This window comes from Mastacembelus armatus, chromosome 2 (genome assembly GCF_900324485.2).
Source record: "Mastacembelus armatus chromosome 2, fMasArm1.2, whole genome shotgun sequence".
Taxonomy (NCBI): Eukaryota; Metazoa; Chordata; class Actinopteri; order Synbranchiformes; family Mastacembelidae; genus Mastacembelus; species Mastacembelus armatus.
Genome location: NC_046634.1, coordinates 3236356 through 3260760, shown reverse-complemented (window position 1 = coordinate 3260760; position 24405 = coordinate 3236356). Strand labels below are relative to the sequence as shown.

The 24405-nt window shown below is 39.1% G+C and overlaps 2 protein-coding genes across 2 annotated transcripts; one reads left to right on the top strand and one right to left on the bottom strand.

The window, feature by feature from the left end:
- Positions 1-4: 4 nt before the first annotated feature.
- Positions 5-8677, bottom strand: LOC113127558 (dipeptidyl peptidase 4-like). Its single transcript, XM_026302243.1, has 26 exons — positions 8262-8677; positions 8100-8187; positions 7628-7723; positions 7271-7362; positions 7096-7170; positions 6955-7007; positions 6735-6807; positions 6490-6610; positions 5733-5887; positions 5484-5581; positions 5245-5374; positions 4705-4743; positions 4460-4558; positions 4202-4272; positions 4033-4086; positions 3791-3903; positions 3653-3700; positions 3469-3567; positions 2424-2493; positions 2124-2318; positions 1807-1861; positions 1577-1676; positions 1421-1479; positions 1238-1310; positions 826-899; positions 5-678 (listed from the first exon to the last, which is right to left on the bottom strand). The coding sequence occupies exons 1-26, from the start codon at positions 8262-8264 to the stop codon at positions 586-588; spliced, it is 2226 nt and encodes a 741-aa protein (XP_026158028.1). The 5' UTR covers positions 8265-8677; the 3' UTR covers positions 5-585.
- A 4330-nt stretch (positions 8678-13007) lies between these two features.
- On the top strand, positions 13008-18656 carry LOC113127430 (grancalcin-like). The gene is made up of 8 exons (XM_026301993.1): positions 13008-13164; positions 14959-15195; positions 15658-15727; positions 16136-16179; positions 16313-16460; positions 16611-16724; positions 16968-17026; positions 17675-18656. The coding sequence occupies exons 1-8, from the start codon at positions 13141-13143 to the stop codon at positions 17699-17701; spliced, it is 723 nt and encodes a 240-aa protein (XP_026157778.1). The 5' UTR covers positions 13008-13140; the 3' UTR covers positions 17702-18656.
- The last annotated feature ends 5749 nt before the right edge of the window (positions 18657-24405 follow it).

Genomic DNA, 24405 nt, shown 5'->3' with positions numbered 1-24405 from the left:
ACTGTCATATGCATCTCACATTTTATTATCAGTTGGTAAAAATGAAAGATGTATCAGCATGGTGTCAATGCAGGAAGTGCAAAGTACTTCTCTGAGTTATATTCAGAAATTCCCATCAAGCAAAAATAAAGTATCAGACTATAGGAGCCGATTCAGGCCCAATTTTATTTACATCAAATGTTTTCTATGCTTTTAGAAAATACAACATTCCTTCTCATTTCTGCATTAGTGAAATGTGGCTGCATATCCACCTAAAACAAGGTGAAGTTTTCCTTCTTTAACTCTTCATTGTCTTAGAAAACAACTATTATGTCAAACAATCAACAATGTCATACATTTCTTAAAACTTTATAAAATCACAGTGGTGTATTATATTTCTGTGCATAACTTAATACAATACTGTAAAAACCCTTAGATGTAGATGTTGTACAAGTGCAGTTTCACTTTTCAACCTTCACATTATAATCATTGTTCTCTCTCAGGTCATTTGCATTTGGAGCACTAATACTTTAAATTAGTCTTTGAAAAATAATTTTTAATTTTAGAGACAATGACAAAAGATGATGGTGGTGAGTCTGTGGACCTTCATTCAAAGCACCTCTGTAGGAAGTGACTCATGTGGGTGTAAACGTGTTGATAGGCTGAACCGTCGAGTCCATGGTCCTTGTCCGTGTACCACTGAAAACGAGAAAAAAGAGTAAATGCTTTGCACAACTCAACAGCCATATCTTGTCTATATGCTAGTTAATATTTTTTGAAATGCAAATCTTTATGAAAACATATAGTTTCCTGGAGAGTCCACTTTGGTTTTTCCAGATTGCTCACCATCGCCTCAAAGTCCACATGTTCCTCCACCAGAGCCTCTGATATCTCAGCCGCCTGCTGGAAGTGAACATTGTCTAGAAAAACACAACAAACAAACAAGTAAATAGATTAACAAGGATTTCACTGGTAGCTGCTTATTTTGGTCTGAAGGGGGCTGCTGAAAGGAAAGCAGGCCACCAAGAACGTGACTGCAAATTTAACAGTGTCCATCCATTATGTTTCTGAGGTGACATGTCATGACCTGAGGCTTTGGTGAGGGACAAGGGTTGAACTCATGGTTGTGCTAAAGGTCAGTAGGTTAACAAATCCTACATTTTCAAGTTTCCACACAAGGATTTGTGGTATTTATAAATGATCAATGCTGAAAATATCTAATAAATACATAAATAAATAAAAGCACCCAGTAACTCACCATCAGCTGTTCCATGAACCAGAAGATACTGCACTGAATGGAAATTCTTGGCCCTCTCAGTTACTGTTGAGTTCTGTATACACGCAGATTTGTGTTTATTGGTGCCCACAGACTAATAATAACGGTGAAACGCATGAGAAAGGAGCTTTTTGTGATCACGATGTCAGTGAGCATGAAACTTACTGCGTAGGCGAGATAATTCTCTGATGGTTGCATCATATAACGCTCGGTGTAGATGGAATCTGGGATAAACAAATAATCGCAGATGATGTGTGTCATTAAAGTGAGTGGATTAGATCTGGAGAGATTGTGAACTTGCTTTAAAAGACAAAAATCTACCATAATATTCCCATTTGGAGACTGGAGCTACTGACATTCCACATTTGAAAACTCCACTGCCAGCTCCCAGGGCCATTGATGTTACATACCCACCGTAAGACTGCGAAAGATAAACAGCTCATTATTGTAGCTAATTCCTGGTCTTTACAACAGGCCATGCACACTGACAGTAGGGTGAAACATTAACTTTTAGAGAAATGTATTGACCTTTGAACTAAGAAACAACTTACCCAGCCCCAGATAGCCACTCTATCTTTGTCAATGAAACCCATTTTGATGAATTCTCTAAAAATCAAAGCAAACAAAGATGCTTATTTTAGATGAGGGCAAGGGATCAGATTGATTCATCCCTGACAAACAAATGGAGTGTGCTGAGTACCATGACTTAGAGATAATCATGAAATTTCCACCAGGTATGTGTATAATGTGGGAGTATTTCAACCAGAAAAACAGGTACAATCCAGTTTTGACAGGCTGTCCTGGAAAAAGGTGAAACTGTTTACTTGAGATGCACTGACTTGTCCAAACTGCCCCTCACTTTCCTTACCTGGCTGCCGTTATCTGATCTTCCACCTCATAGGTTCCCAGACGTTTGTAGATTTCATGCATTAACTTGTCGCCCTGGTAACCACTTCCTCTTCCGTCAAAGCTGGCGACGATGATTTTCTCAGTGCTGGCCAGGTAGGTGGACCAGCTCACCCTGTAGATGAAATCTGCTTTCTGACTGCAGGGACCTGCGTACCTGAAAGTTTGGGTCAATTCAGTATCAGTTTATAGTATAGCCCTGCCTAAAAAAAATCCCTTCTTTAATTTTATTTTATTGTTTTTTATAACTAAATTCTCTTACACATCTATCAGTAATGGGTACTTCTTGGATTCTTCAAACCCTGGAGGCAAAAACATCTGGTACCAAAGATCTGTTAAGAACAAAAGACGTGATTTATTGTTTTCTGTGGTAAGGTTTTTTTTCTGAAATAAATGAAGCTATGTGACAATGTAAAAATACTGTCCTACTTAAGTGGAGAATGATTTTTAGAAAAAACATGTATGTATTTATTTATTTTTGCCTATCAGCTGCTCGCGTTAGGGGTCGTCACAGCGGATCAATTTGATCCACATGATTGATTTGGCACATGTTTTACGTCAGATGCTTTTCCGGGCACTAAGAGTGTAACAACCCCTGGTCTTCCAAGGCGGTCTCCCATAGTAGTACTAACCAGGGGGAGATCTAACAGGATAGGGCAAAGCAGTATGGCCTTCATGTATGTAGTGATCTAAAGTTTCAAAAATGAAAAGAACTACTTCTACAGAAAATGGCTATTTGTTAAAACTGTTACGTGGATATTTTTGGCATGATGTGGAAAATGCTCCAGTGAAGTTAAAGGGAAGTATTTACAAGATATTATCACAGGCAGCCTGTTTCGATTGTGAGTGTAGATAAAATATCTCTGAATGTGACATGCTTTCTTTTTCATTTATTGGGGGCTCACAAATCTCCGAGCACTATTTATTTTTATTTAGCTTTTATTTCTTATACAATTGCTAAGTCAAGCCCTCTTATCATCTGTAATGGCGTGTCAGACTCTTCATGTTATAAATAGTCATAAAAATTTTGTCCTTACTAATCAGTACTTCAGTATCAGTTGTTACAGTCACAGTCTGACCTTGATACCTTCTAGTCATCACTTCTTCATCACAGACTTAATCTAAAACTTAACAACTAACTTTATTATAGGAAAAATTACAGTCATTTTAAGAATAGATAAAATGGAAATACCCAGAGTACAAATACCTCTTACTTGTACTTAAGCACAGTGCATGAGTAAATGTAAATGCTTATTTCCACCACTTGAACTGAATATTCTTCATTAGTTATTCCTGAATTCACTCACTGTATCCGCCGAGTCTGATGGTGCCACGGCGCATGGTGGGCATTCGGATGTCAGCTATCATGCTGCTGAACGCTTTATTGTCCTCCAGAATTTTCAGTTCTGAAGATGTAAACATAGAGAAGTCTCAGCTGAACAAATGTTTCTTCCTCCTTATTTCAGATTCAATTACAAGCCCGTATAGTACCTTTATTATTCCTGCTATCCATGAGATAATAATAAGGAATGCCAGGACCTTTAAATACAAAGTACATTAACATTATTTTTATAGAAACATACAAATGATTGGATATTACAGGAGCCTGAAACAAGAAGTATAACTGACCAATGCAGCTCATACGATAGAAGGAGGCATTGTGGCTGAAGTAAGCTGAGTTATATTGACAGTCGTCTTTTTGTATCCCGCAAGTTAGACATGTGGTCCCTTGTTTGGTCCACCTAATGCAAATGCGCGCACACACACACACACACACACACACACACACACAGAGTGTAAGTCTGAAAACAATCAACATTTCTGTTCACACATAAGTAAAAATGTGAAAATTGTGAAATTAAATCCTGTACTTGTAAACATTCCTTCCTCCTGGCTTGCCACCCTCTTGGTTACTTGAATAATATCTGTGGAATAATTGACATCATTGACTGGGAGGCAACTTGAGACATTACTGATATACTTGTTTGTGAAAGAGAAACACCGTGTGCATATCAGGCCTTATGCAGTTGACTAACTTACACACTGTCTGCAGTGACTTTCAGAATGTCAATGACCTCCCATTGTCCAGAAGTGATCGGTGTAGGTGTACCCTGCATGAATCAGTCAGAACAGATTGTGTGAGAGGTGGTGATGTCTCACAGTAAACTGTTCATGATCTTGTGATATTCTATAACAGGACATTGTGCATGACCCCAAAAAGAGTTTTTTTTTAAACTTTCAGATAAGATATGGCTGCTGAACGAGCCAGTGTCATAGCGGAGTCATCATTCTACCTACCCCAACCACATGATGGATGTGTTTGTACCCGTTGGTGTCACTCATCAGCAGGTAATAGCTGTTTGTGTCTGGAGCAAAAACAGGTTCTGGTGGAGAGAACTGGGAAAAACATTTATATTACAACATAATATGGAATGTCTTTTATGAGTGCAGTTAAGGCTGCCACATTCATTGGTATTTTCACTGTTACTAAAAAGGATAATTATAGAATATTAAATATGGGATATCCTGTGGACGTAACATACCCTTCCAATCCAACCGCTGGAACTCTTCAGCTCGAGGTGCTGTAGAAATGTATACAAATCACTGTTCAACTGTTTTTTCAACTGTAGATAGATTGTAGTGCCTCAGTGTCTAGAGGTTTACTGGAATTTCTTATTCAAGCCAATAGAAATAAGAGAACCTCTTAGATCTGCGCATAACTCTTTATTTAATGTACATGTGGATGTGAATGTACATGTGGATGTGAAGGTTTCTAGACAGACCTGGGAAAACGTGAACCATCCTTTACATTGTTTATGTGTAGCTAAATTTAACTTGAGGATGCATGGCAGCCGGTCACATTAGCAGGTGACATGAAAGCAATTTAGACAGCATGAACTAAACACAGGTCTATAAAAGCTTTACCTTCTCCTTCCATGCAGTAAAAAGTGTTGCTGTGTCTAGTTTGTGTACTCATCAAAAAGCTGCTTGTCTAGTTTTGCTGTGCAACACCTAGTATCTCATTCTGTATATTGTTCCAATGAAAAACAACAATCATACTTGTTTCTAACGTTGTGTTTTACCTCAACAGGTTCCCATTTGGATCCATTAAAATTGTAGATCTGGAGGATGAGGTGGTTTTGTACTCTCTTCAACCATTGGACAGCAATACGGTTATCTGTCACCCAAGTCACAGAAGCCAGGTAGTGCTCACTGAGGGGAAGATAAAAAGAAATCTGGCAAAATCCTCTGTTTGTCTTTTAGTTTTTGTGGCGGGTAGACTTGATCCGCATAATAGAAATTTCATCATAGAAACTTTTACCTTGAGCTGAATGAGATGGGAATAACAACCTCAGTTATGTTTGCCATACTGTCAGTGTCAACAACAAACAGTTTCGCCAAGGGGTTAGGTGTACCTGCCTGCACAAGAAAAGTATGTAAAACGCACCTGATAATAATCATTTTGCCAAGCAAGTTGAACCCTGAACACACAGTTCAAGACTATAATGATGTCAATAGAAGAGTGTTGAGTAAAAAGGTGAGTAAACAAGCTCTGGATGGAGGTTCCCACCTTTGGATATGGAATAGAAACAGTGCTGGGGTATTGGTTCTGGCCGTACCAGGAGTACTCTATAGTGTGGACCTCTGTGTCGTTGAACTCAGCATAGGCCACATACTTCCCTCCAGGTGACCACCAGAGGCCCTGATTGGATGAGAACATCTCCTCTGGAAGGGAGAAATTGTGAAGACGGGTTAGGATTTAGGACTTCCTCTAGAACAGTTGTGCTAAAACCTGTATGCACTAGTGCTGTGCATCTGTGCTGTTGCGTGACAATATTCAGGCTTCACTTTCTTGTTTTCACTGTAGCTGAAGAGTTTCAGCACTCAACGTTTAAACAAAACTGTGTTGTCATGAAATATTTGTGCTTACTGAAATGTGGCATGCTGCAGAAACAAAGAAAAAAACATTCTCTGGTTTTGATTAGACCACACAGCTGCAAATGTCACTTTGAAGTGGATACTGGACTTTCTGAATGTCTAAATGCTTCTTTCTACAGCATCTAAGTACCAATTCAACAAAGTAAAAATACTCTATTACAAGTAAAATTATAATAAATATACTATAAATGTAACTGAATACTTTAAATTATTATTTATTATTCACAATCACATATTGCAGTGTAAAAACCTGTTGGTATAAGCATTAAGTGGCATAAAATGGAAATTCTCAAGTAAAGCACAAGAACCTGACAACAGTACTTAAGCATAATACTAAAATAAATGTACTCATGTATCCAGATACAGACTGTGTTAGATTTACCACTTACCCTCATACACCCAGTCTGGGATCCCATTTAAAATCAGATTCTCCATGCCATTGAATGTGACCTGCTGTTTTGGGGACTCAGGGCTGGTCTTTATGAACACATTATTTTTCCAAACAAAAGCCTAGAAATACAAATACACAGGCTCTGAAAAGGTAGTTGATCATCTTATCCATCTCCCACTTGAAAGCAGAAATGTCGCTCAAAGTTTTGTTCATATAACCACTCACTTGACTGGCCAATCTTACCAGTTTGTTCCCTACAGGAGCCCAGGCAAAGTATTGAACTTCATCTGGAATGTCAGAGGGTGTCACAGATTTGCTGAAACAAATAATAGTAAAAAAAAACTTTAAAAAACTAAAAACTAATTAAATTTAATCTTTATTTAATCTTTTATCATATGTGCATTTTTTTGTTGTTTTTTTTTGTTTTTGTTCTTGTTTTAAAAAGAAAGTAATGAAAACTTACTTCAATTCCCGGTTGTACAATGAATATGAAGCTGTAAACGAGTGCCTCCACAGCTAATGGGACAAAAGCAGAAAAATGATGTGTGATCACGCTGCAGCTTTAAACACACATCAGATTAATGTGGATAAACGTTTAATGTACCTTGGAATAATTGCTCATGAAAGCAACATATTTGTGGTCAGCAGACAGCTGGTAGTCATAAGCACTTACTTCCTTCTGTGTTGGGGGAAAAAAGCGTTGGGAGAGTTTCACAGCCACCTCCGCATGATCTTATTGCTTATACAAAAGAAGCCCAGAGATGAGGACGATAACTTACAAACTTGTCTCTGCTCAAGAACTCGGAGGAGCTTTCTGTGACCACGTTGTAGAGGTAGACCGATCCTTCGGACTTATACAGATAATCACGATCTGAAGCAGAAGATGAGGAAAAATGAACATACCATTGCATGAACCAAATATTTCCTATGACTCAAATGTACCATAGCACTTTATAATGAGGGTGCAAAACGTGCTTACGTTATAAATCACTGCATGAACCCTGATGATTTAATGCAGGATGTATTATTTATTATAGCATGCATTTTGTAATTTTATAAACTGTTTTACTGTCATTGTTTCTTGCGGGTTGAACTTATTCTGATGATGGGTTAGGGTTAGGGTTATTTTGTCCCACCTGAGATCCAAATCATGCTGTAAGACTTTGGTTTCAGTGAAGAGTTGAAGACATTTTCTAGGCTGAAGTCTCTGTTCTTGTTTTCCCCCTTCTCCTCTGAAACGCGTTAGAAGGAAAGTTACAGCCTGTTACAGATGTGATATCCCAATATGATCATCATCATCGTAAAACAAGATTAGTGCTTGGTGCTCCGTGTGTACTGAGTGTGTTTAATCTACGATGTGTAAAGGCATGCCACTGTGTCAGAAACTATGATTTCAGTCATAAATAACTAAATCATGTTCATTTGAAACGTATTACTCGTAAATCTAAATTGTGATAGTTGAATTCCCATCTGTATACTGACGACGTGCCTTTTAACAACTGTCCAAATATAACGCGTAATGACGTGTGCGTACTGTACTGTTTATGTGTATGAACGGAGCAACGCGTTTAATGACAACATCTTAACTATTTAACAGCAAAGACTCACCTTTCAAATATATAGCTGTGGGTACCGCTATTAAAATGACAACGACTGCTAACCCAAAGATCCCGAGGAGCACTTTGCCGATGGAAACCTGTTCAGTGTAACAGACAAAAGTCAGAAACTCTAATCATAACACCGACATGTGAGTATTTAACAACCACCAACCATTTTTTCATGAACCCGTTGTGGTATAACCAAAATGTGTCCAAATCACAACTCCATCGATCCAGTCGGCTGTACGGAGAGAATGAAGTGGTGCTGGCTTTTCTGTAAAATATTATCTGAGTTGAAGTTTCAAAGGTGGGATAATAAATGTCCAGCGGAGTAAAGTTCGTCAGGTTTGATGGTGTCCCAGCGTTTTGAGGAAGTGTGCAGCTGCTTGGCAGGCTCTTCCCCAAACCATGCACTGTTCAAAACTCAGTTATTCATTCATATGCACGTCCAGTCGCAGATTACTCTACTTTCATAACAGTCCATATGAAAAGGTCCAACTACCTGCAGCTGGAAGGAAGTTTTTCCCGTGTTACATTAGTGCTGTGCTGTTTATTGATTTTTAGCACGAAATAGTGGTGCTTTGACAGCACAGTGAGCAGCCTGATATACAGTAAGTGTGAAGTATGAAGACATGGGAGGTGAGTCATGATACGAATTCAGCTGTTCGTACATGACAAAACCTTCCTTTTATTGGAATCAAGAAAGCAAGTTAGACGTCTCCACGCAGCAATCACTCCTTTAGAAATAATGATCCACTGGGGGTGGGGGGTTGTTATCTCCATTGCTCTTTAACCTTTACAAGGGTCACTTGTTGGAGTTGAATGGCTGCTGTACGGGATGCTTGGTGGAAAGTAGAGTTGTTAATCATTTAATGTATGCTGATAGCCTGGTAATATTTTGGCAACACTGAAAAAATTAATAACAGGTGAGTTTAAATATTTTCAGACTACATTCATCTTTTTTTTTTTTTTGCTGAGAAACATGAAGAGCAATGACAACAATTTAAAAGCTTATTTCAACCCGAGTTTATTCTTGACAGAATGAAGAGCATTTGATGAAAGCAACGTTAAAGGTCCCCTATTATGCAAAACTAACTTTTGGGCCATTTGGCACATTTATATGTCTGTCTGGTGTCTGTAGAGACACACCAAGCGAGGTAGAGACGCTTCTTTCCTTCCCTTTTCCTGTTTTTTGAAGAGAAGACGTGAGACGATACGTTTTCCACTTCACTGTCTTGTAGACGTACGCAAGAGGCAAGTCCCGCCTCTGGCTCTGCCCAAACTCCGCCGACAGAAAAGTTCGGCATAACTGGGCTGTCCGCCATTTTTGGACCCTGGTTTATAGAACAAAAACCGCTTCATTTCAGAACAGTCCTACAATCTTTCAGTGGTGAGTTTCTATATTTTAACTGCGTTTTTTTATTTATAGCAATGAAGTGTTGACGTTAGCCACGTTAGCTGCATAAGTTAGCTAGCGCTAATGCTGCCTGGCTAACGTGCTCTGTCTGCTCATGGCCTCGTTTTTACCCTGAAATAGGACATGTTTTCTGTTTTCTTGCTACTTTGAAAAAAGGGAAACGTTTAGATAACAGTTTTTAGTGCGTTTGTTGGTTGGTCTGTTTATTTAAAATTATTAGAAGACTGAGTAAAGATGTAAAGAGACATAACGCTAGTTGCTGTATGTTGTCTTCAGACTCCCACCGCTGCCATGGAAACAAGAATGTCGTCAGAAGGGGAGTTCACCTACAATAGCAGGCACATCCTTGAAAGGGCGTGGCCACAGTATTTTATGCAAATCGACACCAAAAACTGGTTGTTTTCAGCGGCGCAAGTATCCCGAATACGGCGTGTAAGGTATTTCATCATGACAATATAACAAACATATTTAAGTGACTACAGGACCTAACCCCCCCCTCAAAATTTCTTTCTCTTTAAGATCATCAGACAAATGGACATTACATTTCCAAACAGTTGACACTAATAATCCACTTTAATAATCCAAATTCATAGATCTGTTGTCTTGAAAGCAGTGTGAGAACACAAAGGTGGAGAATTTCTGTGAAAAGTTTTAAAAATGAATAGTGACATAATACTTATGATAGAACAAAATGACATCAGCAAGCACATTTCAGAGCAGGGGGACCATGAAATAAAAGTCTTTTTTAGTCCATTTTGCAACAGATTGGATGTTTTCCTCTTTGTACATACTGTAAGTGCTGAGCAGTCATTCTAAAAGCCTGTTAAAAGCTTAACAAATATAAAGCTGTGCTTTAATGAGGAATAGACATCATATTGTGCACTTGTTCCTCTTACACCGGACATCCTCAGCAAACAAATAGACAGTAGATGTCTTCCCTAATGCACCACGACTTGTTTGAAGAGTGTTACTTTGTTGATGCCGTGTTTTACCAGACACTAAATGTGACGAAGAACATTTATAGGTGTCACTTTGATCGCATTTAGTCTTATTGGGCAGGTATGACGCTGGTGTTGGGATATGGAGAAAGAAGACAGAGAGAATGAATGAAAAAAAAAACCCAGTGATTTATGCATTACACACAGGTGAACAAGGTACAACTTGAGACAAGTAGTGCAAGTTGTATAGAACACAATATAAAAAAATTCCAGATGATGCTAAAAAATTTATGGACACACCAGGACACACTCTGGACACGTGTGGTTTGTGCCCAAAAAAACTGTGTAGACCATAAACTCTGTCATTGACATACTATTATTTGTCACTGGTTTTGGAAAATGAGCAAAATCCTATTATTTGTTATAAAAGTGAGGTTGATTGTGCAGACTGTTTATATCCTGTAAGGGATATTGGGTGTTTCCTCTTGGCAATAACCAGTTCTGCTAAGCTTTCTCCAATGGGAGGTGTCTTTTATTTATTCATATGTTTATTCATAGGAATAGACAGATACTGGACTTTGATCCAAGTAAATGTACTGTGTCAGTATTATAATGGCATTTTTGGCTTGTGGGTGAACAGTATTTGGAATTTATTGTTTAAGACAACAAATCCTACAACAGTTATTGCTATAGCTGTTTGGGTTTTTTTCAGTGAGTGAGTGTTGGCATGTCACTGTGGTCAGACAGTTGCCTTCTCCCATCATGGATGATTGGTTAAGTTACAGTCATGAGACATTGTGGAGATTGGCAGGAAGCTGTGGCATCCTCTGCACCTTTAACCACACTTTCCGTTGCTCGCTTCTCACATCACCCAGTAAATGGCTTCTTCTGTTCAGTTCACAGTGCAGTTCCTTTTAGTTTGACTGAAGGGTGAAATACATTGCCGGTGTGGCCCCCATTCCAATTTTCAGGGCTGTGGATTCTCAGTTTGTAACTATAAATCCATTTCTCTCACAGCTAAATTCATCATTCATCCTTTGCTATTTTCACATTTAGCATCACATGCAGATGAAAATATACCTTTTACAATACGTTTATTTTATTCTATAATTTTATTCTGCATATCATTGATTTTATGTTTCCTTCCAATGTTATTGTATGCTGAAGGCATGCCTGTATTCTATGTAAAGCACTTTGAGCTGCCTCTGCTTCTGTTCAGCAGCTGTAAGCAAATAAACTCTCGTTGCCTTGCTGTAATTAGAGAAATCTAGCTGATTGTGTTAATATTGCTTCAGTCTCAAAAGTCTCACAAGCGCCATCTAGTGGTGAACGAAATCCATGTAGAAGTTTTTTCTTAAACATGAAAAAAAAAAAGAAACATTTTAATTAGTTATAGCTTTGTAAAAATAAAGCCATGACATAATTTGCATTACTTACAAATAAAAAACATTGGAGACATTTTAGTGTATTAGTTGTATGAGTAGAATAGTGGGGATTCAAAATATGAAATATCAAAATATGAAATATCATCCTTTACCAACCAAAATATGACAGTCAGCGACTAGTGCGCATAGGTTTGACAACAGGTTTGGAGATACAAATGTTATTGTTTCATAACTAATAGCATGGCGTGGCTGTGGTTAGCGCAACCGCCTCGTAGTTATACGGTGCTTGGTTTGAACCCCTCCTGTGCGGGGCCACACACGGGATTGACTGCGATGAAGACAGTTTGAATTTCGATATTCGACAGATTCACCCTCTCCCGAGCAGTTTTAGGGACATAGAAGGACATAAGGACATAATGGACATAAAAGGGAAATAAAAGATAAAAAATTGACCAAAAAACAGAAAAAAACAAACAATATATTCATTTTATAAGAAAAATTATATGAAAAGGTCGGTGGTCATTCATTTTTTAATGAATGAATGTATGAATAATTTAATAATTGACATTATTTCTGATTAGACCTGGAAGCGAAAATTTTCAATATTACATATAAGAATTCATTTAAAAATGCATGTAGCGATATATTTGAATTGTAAAAGGTGTCTTGTGCGGACAGATGAGGCCTATAAATTCTGCATGATTTAGAGTTGTCAGGTCACATGACCTGGAAGCTATTTGGCAAAAAAGTTATATAAAATATTGAAATGTGTAACACACTGAAATTGTGGCCTTTTGTGGTTAGTTTTTATGTTTTCTTTTTCTTCTCTGTCAATTATTGAGTTACGGTCCCTAAAATGGATCCGGAGAGGGTGGATCTGTCGAACATCGAACTTCAAACTGTCCAGCTGTCTTCACCGCGCTATGGGGATGTATTTTCGCCCCGTGGTTGTTTGTGAACTGGCCCTCTCTCCAGGTTCTCCACCGTCTCTCGCTGTCATCTGGAACTGGCCCGTGTGTACACGGGGGAAAGGGTAGCCAGTTCCAGATGACAGCGAGAGACGGTGGAGAATATATATATATATATATATATATATATATATATCTGTGTATGAATTACGAGGTGAACGTAAACGCACCACGTGGCCTTGTGGGCGGAACTTCTCGCTGTCAGTCAACTTGGTTCGGCCGCTTTCGTCAGCTCGGATGTGACGAAGCTGCTCAGACTTCTCGGAAGTTAGTCTTGTACAGTCGCTCGTATTCAGTGTTACAACACTTTAAAGATATTAAACTTGTGAGATTTCGCTTCGATATGGCTTATCCGGGATATGGCGGGGTGAGTAGATTATGTTGAGCCGTAGTTGTGATGAGCTACGTTAGCTAGTTGAGAAGCTAGCCATGTTTCAGTGAATGTACATTAATTACGCACCAGCTGTGTAGAGACTTGTACTGCCTTATATAATAACATGCAATATATACAACCTCATGTATTAACTAACTATTCATAACTATACATGACGTCGTATAAGCCTCAATGTAATGTTACGTTAGAAAAATGTAACGAAGTAACGTAACATGTATTCAAGTACTGTACTGAAGTACATTTTTTCAGGTATCCGTACATAAGTATTTCCGTTTTTTTTTCGCTGTATAACACTTGATATGACATATAATGTGAGTCAGAGACAGATATTAAATATTTGCTGTTTAGTTACTGGTTACTTTTTCTAATCCTTAATATTCGTAACACAGGATGATCATTGAAGTTTATTGATCCCCAGTGGGACATTCACAAGCTTGCCAGCAGTATGTGAAATAACTCCAATTACCACCATGTAACACCAGCTCCACCTTTACCAGCTGCAACAATACAGTGATGAACACAATAATGCATGAGTAACTATAATCCAATAATATGAAATACTTTAAATGTGCCATTCTGTACAATAGCTACTTTTACTTTTGCCTTTGCCACTTTGATGCTGATATTTCTGTATTTGTATAAAATGCAGACTGCAGACTATGACAGTATTATTACACTGTAGTATTTTTAATTTTGCATAAATAAGGGATCTTAGTACTTCAACCACCACTGCATACAGGACTACTAATGAAAAACAGCTGTGTATATCTGAAAGTTCAGTGTAGTAAAGCTATACTTATTAAAGCCTTCTTAATAAACTTTTGCAGAATAAGTTTAGTTCAATGCATTTACAATAATAAAAAAAATATTTAAAGCCAGACTCAACCTTTGTCTAAGAAAACTAAAATGTTAAACATCATTTATAGCTACTCCAGGTACTCCGGTTTCCTCCTACAGTCCAAAAACATGTATGTCAGTTTGATTGGTGACTCTAAATTGCCCATAGGAGTGAGTGTGAGTGTGTGAGGTTGTTTGTCTCTATGTGGCCCTGTGATGGACTGGTGCCCTGTCCAGGGTGTACCCCTGCTTTTCACCCAAAGAGAGCTGGGATAGGCTCCAGCAGATCCCTGTGACCCTGGTTAAGGAATAAGTGGGTATAGAAAATGGATAGATGGATAATTTATAGCAAGGTGAAGGTGACTTTACTATGTTGTAAATTAAGCACTTGAAGGATGTGAATTGGCCAATACCAAGCCCCCACAGGTCACAAGGTCGGGCTACACTCCTGTTCATAATTCAGATTACTCATCAATTATTACAACCAGTGCCTGTACAGTTTAATTTAGATGTCATACATTGATGAACTATGTATTCAACACATCAATGTTTTGTTCATTATATGTATTACTCCAAAATGATCCAACAGTTGAATGAAATGTTCTGACACAGTTTCAACAAAAGCATTATCAACTTCATGAAGGTGGATTTATTTCTGTACTGTTGTATTAGACTGCATTAGTTTAAATCAAAAGTTTTACCTATAATTGGGAAAGATCTTGTATCTTGCACAACCTCTTCACCATACATTTCCAAAGTGTGGAAAGTGTGTAGCTGCTGTTTCTTGTCTCCTGCAACCAAGCTGTAAGACTCAGGTTTATTTACGGTACAAGACGAAACTTACATAATTCTTTTTGACAGTTATTTTGACACACTTACGAAACAAAACCTTAGCACTAACCACCTGCCTTTTTTCTTTTTTTTCCTCAGTATGGGGGTCCAATGCCAGGTATGCCAGGTATGCCAGGTCAGGGAATGCAACCCCAGGGAATGCCAGGGGGCCCCATGGGAGGCCCCATGCCTGGGAACATGGGTGGGCCAATGGGAGGTGCACCACCCCAAGGAGGATATTCCCCTTATGGAGGCGGCTATGCGGGCACATATGGTGCCCCACCCCCTGCTGCCAATGATCCAATGTGGGGCTACTTTACAGCCATAGCAGGCCAGGTCAGTGTGGATAAACTGTAGCATGATTTTTATTTTAATTATTTTAATTTAATATTTGTGACTGAGCAGATGTTGGACAAGGAAAAGAAAGACATTGTGAATCTAATTTCAGGGTTGAGAAATGTTTGGACTAGTGTTACCTTGATTCTGTTCAGCTTCAGTTAAATGTTCCATCAGGGTGTGGATAATACCCAAATCAGGAGTTGTAGGAGGCCTAGGGCCTATTGCCAAATTAGATGTTTTGTATATATGTTTTCCAGCCATATCCAAGTATGGGAGTGTTTTGTCATGTTATAAACAACTACCTGAAATCACTTCATGTTACAGCCGCTTTAAACTCATATTTTTTGTTTCTCAGTTCCATTTCATATAGGGCATACATGATTTCAGTATCTTCACTTTACCAGCAAGATTTTCACTCCTTTGAAAGTCTCACCTGACTGAAATTCCTGTTTTGCACAGGATGGAGAGGTTGATGCAGAGGAACTCCAGAAGTGTCTGACCCAGTCTGGTGTCACTGGCACCTATGCTCGTACGTTCACTAATCTCCATTTCTCATTATTATCTTGAAAAATAAGTCTCCTGTCAGTTATGTAACTGGGCTTTATTCAGTTGTCATCATGTATTTGACGTATAAATACAGAAGTTTTCACAAAAGCACCTGTTGTTTCATTAGGAACCTTCCTAAATTGTGTTAGAAGTTCCACATGGGAGTTTCGTTTAGTAACTTGCAGAGAGAAACCTTTATTGAGGAACTGAGAGAACGTTTGTAGAGTGTATCAACAGTGGTTGAATGTTTACTTCCCTCCACGAAGTTACAGTTACCTGTGGTCACTGTGACCACCATTGTTGAGTTTTGTTGTGGTCTTTAGAATGAAAATACATGGACTGATCACACTTCTGTTCTAAAGTGTTTTGGCATTTTGATTTGTCTTTGCAGCGTTCAACCTGGATACCTGCAGGATCATGATTGGAATGCTAGATGTATCCTTTGTGTCACAACAGTTCAGTTCAATTTAGAACTAGATTTAATGAGCAGCTTACATTGTCACATGCGCATCTTGCAGTCGTCATTAATGTGCCAGCAGTTATTAAAGCTTAACTGGACTGTCACCAGAGGGACTTTACCGGCAAGATGGGTTTCAATGAGTTCAAGGAGCTGTTTGCAGCTCTGAATGGCTGGAAGCAGAACTTCATGATGTTCGACCAGGACAGGAGTGGGTCCGTCGAACCTCATGAAATGAATCAAGCAATCAGTGCCATGGGTGAGAATTTGAACAGTTTAACATGATGTATATGTAGTGGATCATTTATTTTCAGGCATTAAAGTCATGTTCAGATGTGCTTTTAATTTGACTTGAAGCACTGGTCTCTGCCATATCATTAAAGTCTGACACTTTTTTCCACTCTGCCAGGCTACCGCATCAGTCCCCAGACTCTTAATACAATCATCAAACGCTACAACAAAGGCGGACGAATCTTCTTTGATGACTATGTGGCCTGCTGTATCAAACTGCGAGCTCTCACAGGTACTACACAAACCCAAGATCTGTGTAACACATGACCTGCTGTGTTCAGGGTGCTGATGCATCCACTGAACATGGACTGGCCCTCATATTAAATGTTGTTTCACTCCTCCTGCTTTTCTTGTTATTAGCTTTTAAGTGCTGTTACTTCGTGCACAAATCTGTGCCATAAGGATTTGTTGCAAACACTAGTTTTTTTTTATTGTAAGCATTTAGTGTTGTGACTGTCAAGTTTTCCTCTTACAGACAGCTTCAGGCGGAGAGATACCATGCATCAGGGAACTGTCTCATTCCAGTATGACGACGTAAGTACTTTGGGATTTATCAGCCTAATCCAATGGTCACCGATCTTTTCCAAACAAAGATCACTTCTCGTGTCCAAATAGGCCATGTGTGGATTTATTTCTGTTTCTATCATGTTAAGTTCTGCACCAGTCAGTTGCTAAAACCAGGCTTTCCCATCATACACTGAGGTCTTATAGCTGCTTGGGGCACCAAATACTGCAGTTGCCTTGATCTAGTCAGTTTAGCATTGACTGTTTACATGACTGATCTAGTCAGTTTAGGATTGAGTGGTCCTTGAACAATGCCTGGAGTGTTCAGATCAGTTTGAAAGAAGAAATTGATGTTGTGTTATCTTCACATTAATATCTTTATGTGACACGTGACTTTACTGCAGTTGTGCCCCTGTGAAGATAGGGAATATGGACATTTATACAGTACGTTATTTGAGGAATGCATTGATGAATAAAATCTACATATTTGGTGTTTTTGTGTCAAAACAAACTCTAGGTGCTTTTTTGATGACTGAAGTCCTGATACAGAGAATGAGCTCTTGTGATCTGCATCCTGGAAAATCACACTTACTGTAGATGAGTCTCAGCATATATGAAATTATCGTTTGACTTTGTGGTTTACATTCTCTATCTCCCCCCTCTTATCGACGTTAACAGTTTATCCTGTGCACAATGGCCATCTGAGTGCTGCTGTCTGTTTCACTCCACGAGGCCAGGGCATTTATCGAACCACTCAGCGGCTCGTTTTGGACCAGCGGCTCACAAGAAGGCAAACAGAGGCTAATAATATTAGACTGAGTGGTCACAACAGGGAAGTACCCAACGCTTATAATGCTTGCTGTAACACAGGGACCATGCTTTTGATGTATCGGGTATACGCATATACACACATATTGTATAAGTTCCAATCATCATATGCAATATAGTACATTGCTTCTGATTAATTAGAATAAATGAGAATTAAAAGGCTGTCCACACCAACAATTTTACACATAAGGGCTTCAAACTGTGAGTGTGAGGGTTTCATTGGAACATTGTAAACATTAACATAGTAGTTAAGTAGTAGGCATATTATATTACATGCAAATGAACTGATACTCTAAGGATGTGGTGATGGGTGAAACATCTATTGTGCCATTATAATCTCTGAATGTATGGGATAATATATTAATAGCGTTTATACAGAACTTCATAGTTAATGAATAAATGTTAGTGTTAGTGCAGTTGATAACATGATTTGATTTTACACTGAACTTCAGGTAGTTTTGAATTTTGTTATAGCTGATGCATCTTTTCATGTGCATCATCTGTTGTAAATGGTTTTTATTTTTGCGGGACACAATACACACTTCTTTTATAAAACTGATATTGAGCCTAACTACCGTAGACTGTAACAGATACATATAAGCTTGATGTTTAACTTAACAAGCCAAAGTGACTGTGATGCCTGTTTCTAATGATACTGAGATATAGAAGTATTGTCATATAGCTCCAAAATGTTCATGTGCATGAGATTTCACAATGTAATGTTTTGTTTTCATGTTTCAATATAAACACAGCCATGTTTTCCATGTCTATCCATAATTAGTAATGTAGATGAGTGTGTTACATTATTCACAATAAACACTTTTGATCGGTATACATTATCTTTAATGCAGCAGAAATCCAGCAATTTTTCAGGAAAAGGTAAACAAATATAAGCTCAGGTTGTATTGTGGTTGGGTGTCTGTTGTGGTATCAGATTTATAGAAACATACATTGGTGTTTAAGTCCCACTAGCTGTCTCTCTGTGCATTTTTTAAATTTTTTTAAAAAATTATAATGACAACTGGAATTACTAAGCAAAGAAAAAAAAAAATGTGTGATCATTTATAGCTTTTCACAGTGTCCAAATTGATCCAAGCAGAGGTTTTTGATTTTACAGCCAAACAGTATCGTGGTGTCTGTCTCGCATTGACATGTAATCTTAGAAGTCGACCAGCAGATGTCGCAATAGTTGATTCAAAGAGTCTACACATATCAAGTCAATGGCTTAAATAATAAAGACCATAAAAGCTGCAACGAATATAATGGCTGCAGTCTGAAGACTGCGACTTTTTTCGCCGTCTGTGGTTTATGTCCACAATTGCAATATCAAGGTTTTGTCCAGCAGACGGCGGCGTTGACCTCCACAGCCCCGTTGTTCACATGAACACACCAGAAAGAGTTTGGCCAATAGAGTCTCTACAGGGAAAGGACTCGACCAGACTCTGACCTGCGTACTCCCCATTAAAGAATGTTAGTCGAATAAACGGAGAGACGGAGGGAGTGACAGCCAGTGACATGGATGGTGTTTTAGACAAAGAGTGAACTCAGCGAGTCATAATAAATATTAGAAATCGGATCTAAATATAGATAATAAGAATAATGCTGAATGAAGTTCACACCGCGGGTCAGTAGGCGGATTAAAGTAGATTAAAGAAAAAAAATGATTCTACATATATCAAAAAAATGTATCTACATTTATCTTCTGCTTCTTATCTTAAAATATATATTATATATTGGATACTATAGTGGCATAGAAAGTAGGTAGGTAGGTAGAAAGGTACATAAACTGTATAGGTGGCTGCGTAGCTCAGCGCTTCGTGCCACTGCCTTTGGTGGAAGAGCTTGTGGATCAGGGGTTTGAGTCCCGACTGGTCAATAAAAAAATACAAAACAAATGCTACGGCAAGGGGGAGCCAGGACGCCCGGTTGGGGGGGGAGTAGTGTATCCCCCCCACCCAAGATTAGGTAACAAGTCTCCTAAATTTAAACTTAAACTTAAACTGAAGATGGCCACTGAAGTGTGACAAAGATGAAGACCAGAAGACTAAAGAAGACTAAGGCATGCCCCCAACAAAGAAGGCAATGAAAACCCCCCCAATTGAGAGAGCATGAACAAGACTTGTTACCTAATCTTGGGTGGTGGGGATGACATCCCCCCAGTGTCCTGGCTCTAATTGGAGATGATTGGACATGCATGTAATTTTACATGCATACAGATACAAATATTTTCAGTTATTATATGTACAGTGTATATGTATTACTGTAATCCATACATGTATAAATAATAAACCAATATAAATATGTAATAATAATTTCTGTATGCATATAAAATTATACATATGCCCAATCATCCCCACACTGGGCGGACTAACAGGGCGTCTCAGCTACCCCTTGCCCCATTGACCAGTCGGGACGCGAACCCCTGATCCAGAATCTTTTAGACCAAAGGCAGCGGCACGAAGCGCTGAGCTATCCAGCTACCTCCACGGTCGTAGTAGACATGCCACTATAGTGTCCAATATATAATGTATATTTTAAGATAAGAAGCAGATAAGTGTAGACATATTTTTTTGGATATATGTAGAATCTTTTTTTTTTTTAATCTTTAAAGCAGGAATCTTACAATAATATATCTTACTGTAGCCACAATAAAATATCCTGTTTGATGCTGATCTTCATCTGAGGCAGTCTGATGAGTCAATCGGAAATTATTTCGTAGTGTTTGTGCTACATGAAAAGACACACACATGTCTATATTTGCACATATAGGGTGGCTGGATAGCTCAGTGTTTCGTGCCGCTGCCTTTGGTGCAAGAGATTGTGGATCAGGGGTTTGAGTCCTGAGTGGTCAATGTATATGTTATACATCGAACATACGCATATATATATATATTCTGTATACTGCAACTAGTATATAAATATATAATATTTATATGTACACATATGTACATTTAAATGTATGTATGTTTGTGTGTATATACATCTCTATAGATGTACATATAGATATACATATTCAGTGGGTACAGAAAGTATTCAGACCCCTTTACATTTTTCACTCTTTGTGTCATTGCAGCCATTTGCCAAAATCAAAAAAGTTCATTTTATTTCTCATTAATGTACACTCAGCACCCCATCTTGACAGAAAAAAACAGAAATGTAGAATTTTTTGCAAATTTATTAAAAAAGAAAAACTGAAATATCACACGGTCATAAGTATTCAGACCCTGTGCTCAGTATTGAGTAGAAGCACCCTTTTGAGCTAGTACAGCCATGAGTCTTCTTGGGAATGATGCAACAAGTTTTTCACACCTGGATTTGGGGATCCTCTGCCATTCTTCCTTGCAGATCCTCTCCAGTTCTGTCAGGTTGGATGGTGAACGTTGGTGGACAGCCATTTTCAGGTCTCTCCAGAGAAGCTCAATTGGGTTTAGGTCAGGGCTCTGGCTGGGCCAGTCAAGAACGGTCACAGAGTTGTTCCGAAGCCACTCCTTTGTTATTTTAGCTGTGTGCTTAGGGTCATTGTCCTGTTGAAAGGTGAACCTTCGGCCCAGTCTGAGGTCCTGAGCACTCTGGAAGAGGTTTTCTTCCAGGATATCTCTGTACTTGGCCGCATTCATCTTTCCTTCAATTGCAACCAGGTCGTGATGTTTCCCGTCAGGATGCTCTCTATGGTGCAGGAGTGTGCAATGCATTCTCTCTCTCTCTCTCTCTCTCTCTCTCTCTGTCGCTTTTCTCTTCAATCCGCATTTGACTGACGTGTGGCGTCTCTGTCTGCGCTGAGCAGAGGGGGGCGGAGTTACACACACAGCAAATAGACGAACAGGAGGGAGGGACCAAAACACAAATGGACTGGAAAGGTAAAAAAAAGTTGAGAAAATGAGTGACAACAGAAAACGCAGCAAAATCTGGACACATTTCAATTACATTGACCAAACTAAGGCAGAACGTAGAGTCTGCAAGACTAAAATCTCACATAGATCTGGCTTGTAAATAGTTTGTTTGTTTTTGCGCTTTCTAATTTATTTTTTTATCGCTCTGTAGAGTGTATAAATAAAGCTGAACTTATATAATCAACAGTGCAGTTTTTAACATTATTGTTGGTAATAAATGAATTTAAGCACCAAAAAATCTGAAGAACCACCGAAAGAGGCTCTTTTCAGTGAGCCGAGTCAAAAAAGCCGGAATTCCCATCACTAACTTCCACATTACTGATTATCTCTCGGCCACGCCCCAGGAGCCGCTTTCTCTCTCTCTCTCTCTCTCTCTCTCTCTCTCTCTCTCTCTCTCTCTCTCTCTCTCTCTGTACCTTCTGCAGGTGTCCCTGGTCCTGGAGCTGTATATTGCTGATGTGCAGTTACTGGCCCCACCAACCTGCAGTGTCTATTTGTTGTTTATTGTTAATCATCTCAAGGCACTTTACAAAAACTAAAAACCCAATAAATCCCTTATGAGCAAGCACTTGGCAACAGCAGAAACCTCCAGCAGAACCGGGCTCAGTCTGGGCGGCCCTCTGCCTCGACCGGTTGGGGTGAGTGGACAGAGGAGAGAGAAGAGAACAGCAACAATAAACAACAAATAGACACTGCAGGTTGGTGGGGCCAGTAACTGCACATCAGCAATATACAGCTCCAGGACCAGGGACACCTGCAGAAGGTACAGAGAGAGCGAGAGAGAGAGAGAGAGAGAGAGAGAGCGAGAGAGCGAAAGAGAGAGAGAGAGAGCACAAAGTTAGTGACAATCAATACATATATATGAGGAGGATGGTTTAATATGTGTCAGGAAAATAACACAATAATGCAATATGTGGAGAAATTGTGGTGGAAAGTGAAACGTGAATGATAAACATTTTTGGGTCATGTACTGAAAGTGTGGTAAAACTGAAGCATCAGTATCAGAAGTGCTAAAAATCCGATGAGTAATGAAGAGCTGGTATAAAGGACTAAAATGAGGTGTTTAATGTGAAATAAAGTCCAAGAAATGGTTTAGTGTAGATGTGCTGAGAAATAAGAGGTCGGTTTATTTAGGACTACACCTGTGACTATAGACTCAGTGAGATGACGTCATCTGTATGAAGGTCATAGGGTCAGGTGCAATGAGGCTCTTGAGGGGGCGTGGCCGAGAAATAATCAGTAATGTGGAAAACGTGCGGCGTATTAGTCGTGATTTCCGGCTGTTTTGGCTCAGCTCACTAAAGAGCTGGGTCTTTCGGTGGCTCTTCATTTTTTGGTGCTTAAATTCATTTATTACCGACAATAATGTAAAATTATGCGCAACTAATGTAAAAAATCATGCACTATATGAACTGTTTATTATATGAATCCAACATTATTTATACACTCTACAGAGCGATAAAAAAATAAATGAGAAAGTGCAAAAACAAACGTTCAACTATTTACAAGCCAGATCTATGTGAGATTTTAGTCTTGCAGACTCTACGTTCTGCCTTAGTTTGGTCAATGTAATTGAAATGTGTCCAGATTTTGCTGCGTTTTCTGTTGTCACTCATTTTCTCAACTTTTTTTTACCTTTCCAGTCCATTTGTGTTTTGGTCCCTCCCTCCTGTTCGTCTATTTGCTGTGTGTGTAACTCCGCCTCCTCCCCTCTCTGCTCAGCGCAGACAGAGACGCTACACATGTCAATCAAATAGGGACTGAAGAGAAAAGCGACAGAGAGAGAGAGAGAGAGAGAGAGAATCAAAGCGGCTCCCAATCAGGAGCCTTATTTCTGAGGCCATTGTGGACTGAGAAACAAGGAAATGAATGATGTCTGATATCTGACGTTCATGTATTTGTCACCTGACACCCGACACACATTATTGATTCATGGGATCATAATTAATTAGTGGTCTTTGATTCTTGTAGATGTGTGTAGTGTTATTGTGTATATAATGTAAAGTGTGATTGTAAATAAATACTTTCGAAAATTATATCAACATGTTGATTTTGTGTTATACTCTGCCACAAATCGTTCATCGTTCACAGCTCAGGCTGTGTGGCGAGCTGTACACTCGTTCTCGGATCGGTCCCTCGTTCATTTGTCACGTGACAGCTACCAAGTCACCGTGGCGCTGTTAAACAACAATGGCAGGGAGGATGCAGGACACGAGTCACTTTATTGTGGTGTGTATTTGCTTTCCTAGGTTTTCACATGGTCTGAATTGCTTGTGGCATTTTGTGTATTATAATATGTCAGCTGAAGCAAACCATGTTGTCTTCAGTATATAGTGTTTGAGAACCGCGGCCATTTTTACAACGCCCACAAGAGGGCTACAGCGCCACCTGCTGTAAAATGAACGAAATGACTCAAAATGATTCGTTCAATTTACTGTTCCAGAGTTAAAGATCCGAGTCAGTTTTTGTGCAGTATTTTTGTGCATTGTCAGGTGATGGGTGTGGTTGGACCGTCCAGTGTGGCAGACGGCTTACCTCTGCTGCACCTCAGCCCATATCTTTCTCCTCCATTGCCCTTCGGCACAGCAGTAGTGCGGCTGGTCATGTGATCTCACCTTTCACCAATCAGGAGAGGCGTGAGGGGATGCTGCTCAACCTGCTCATTCCCTTTGTATTGACAGTGGGGTCTGG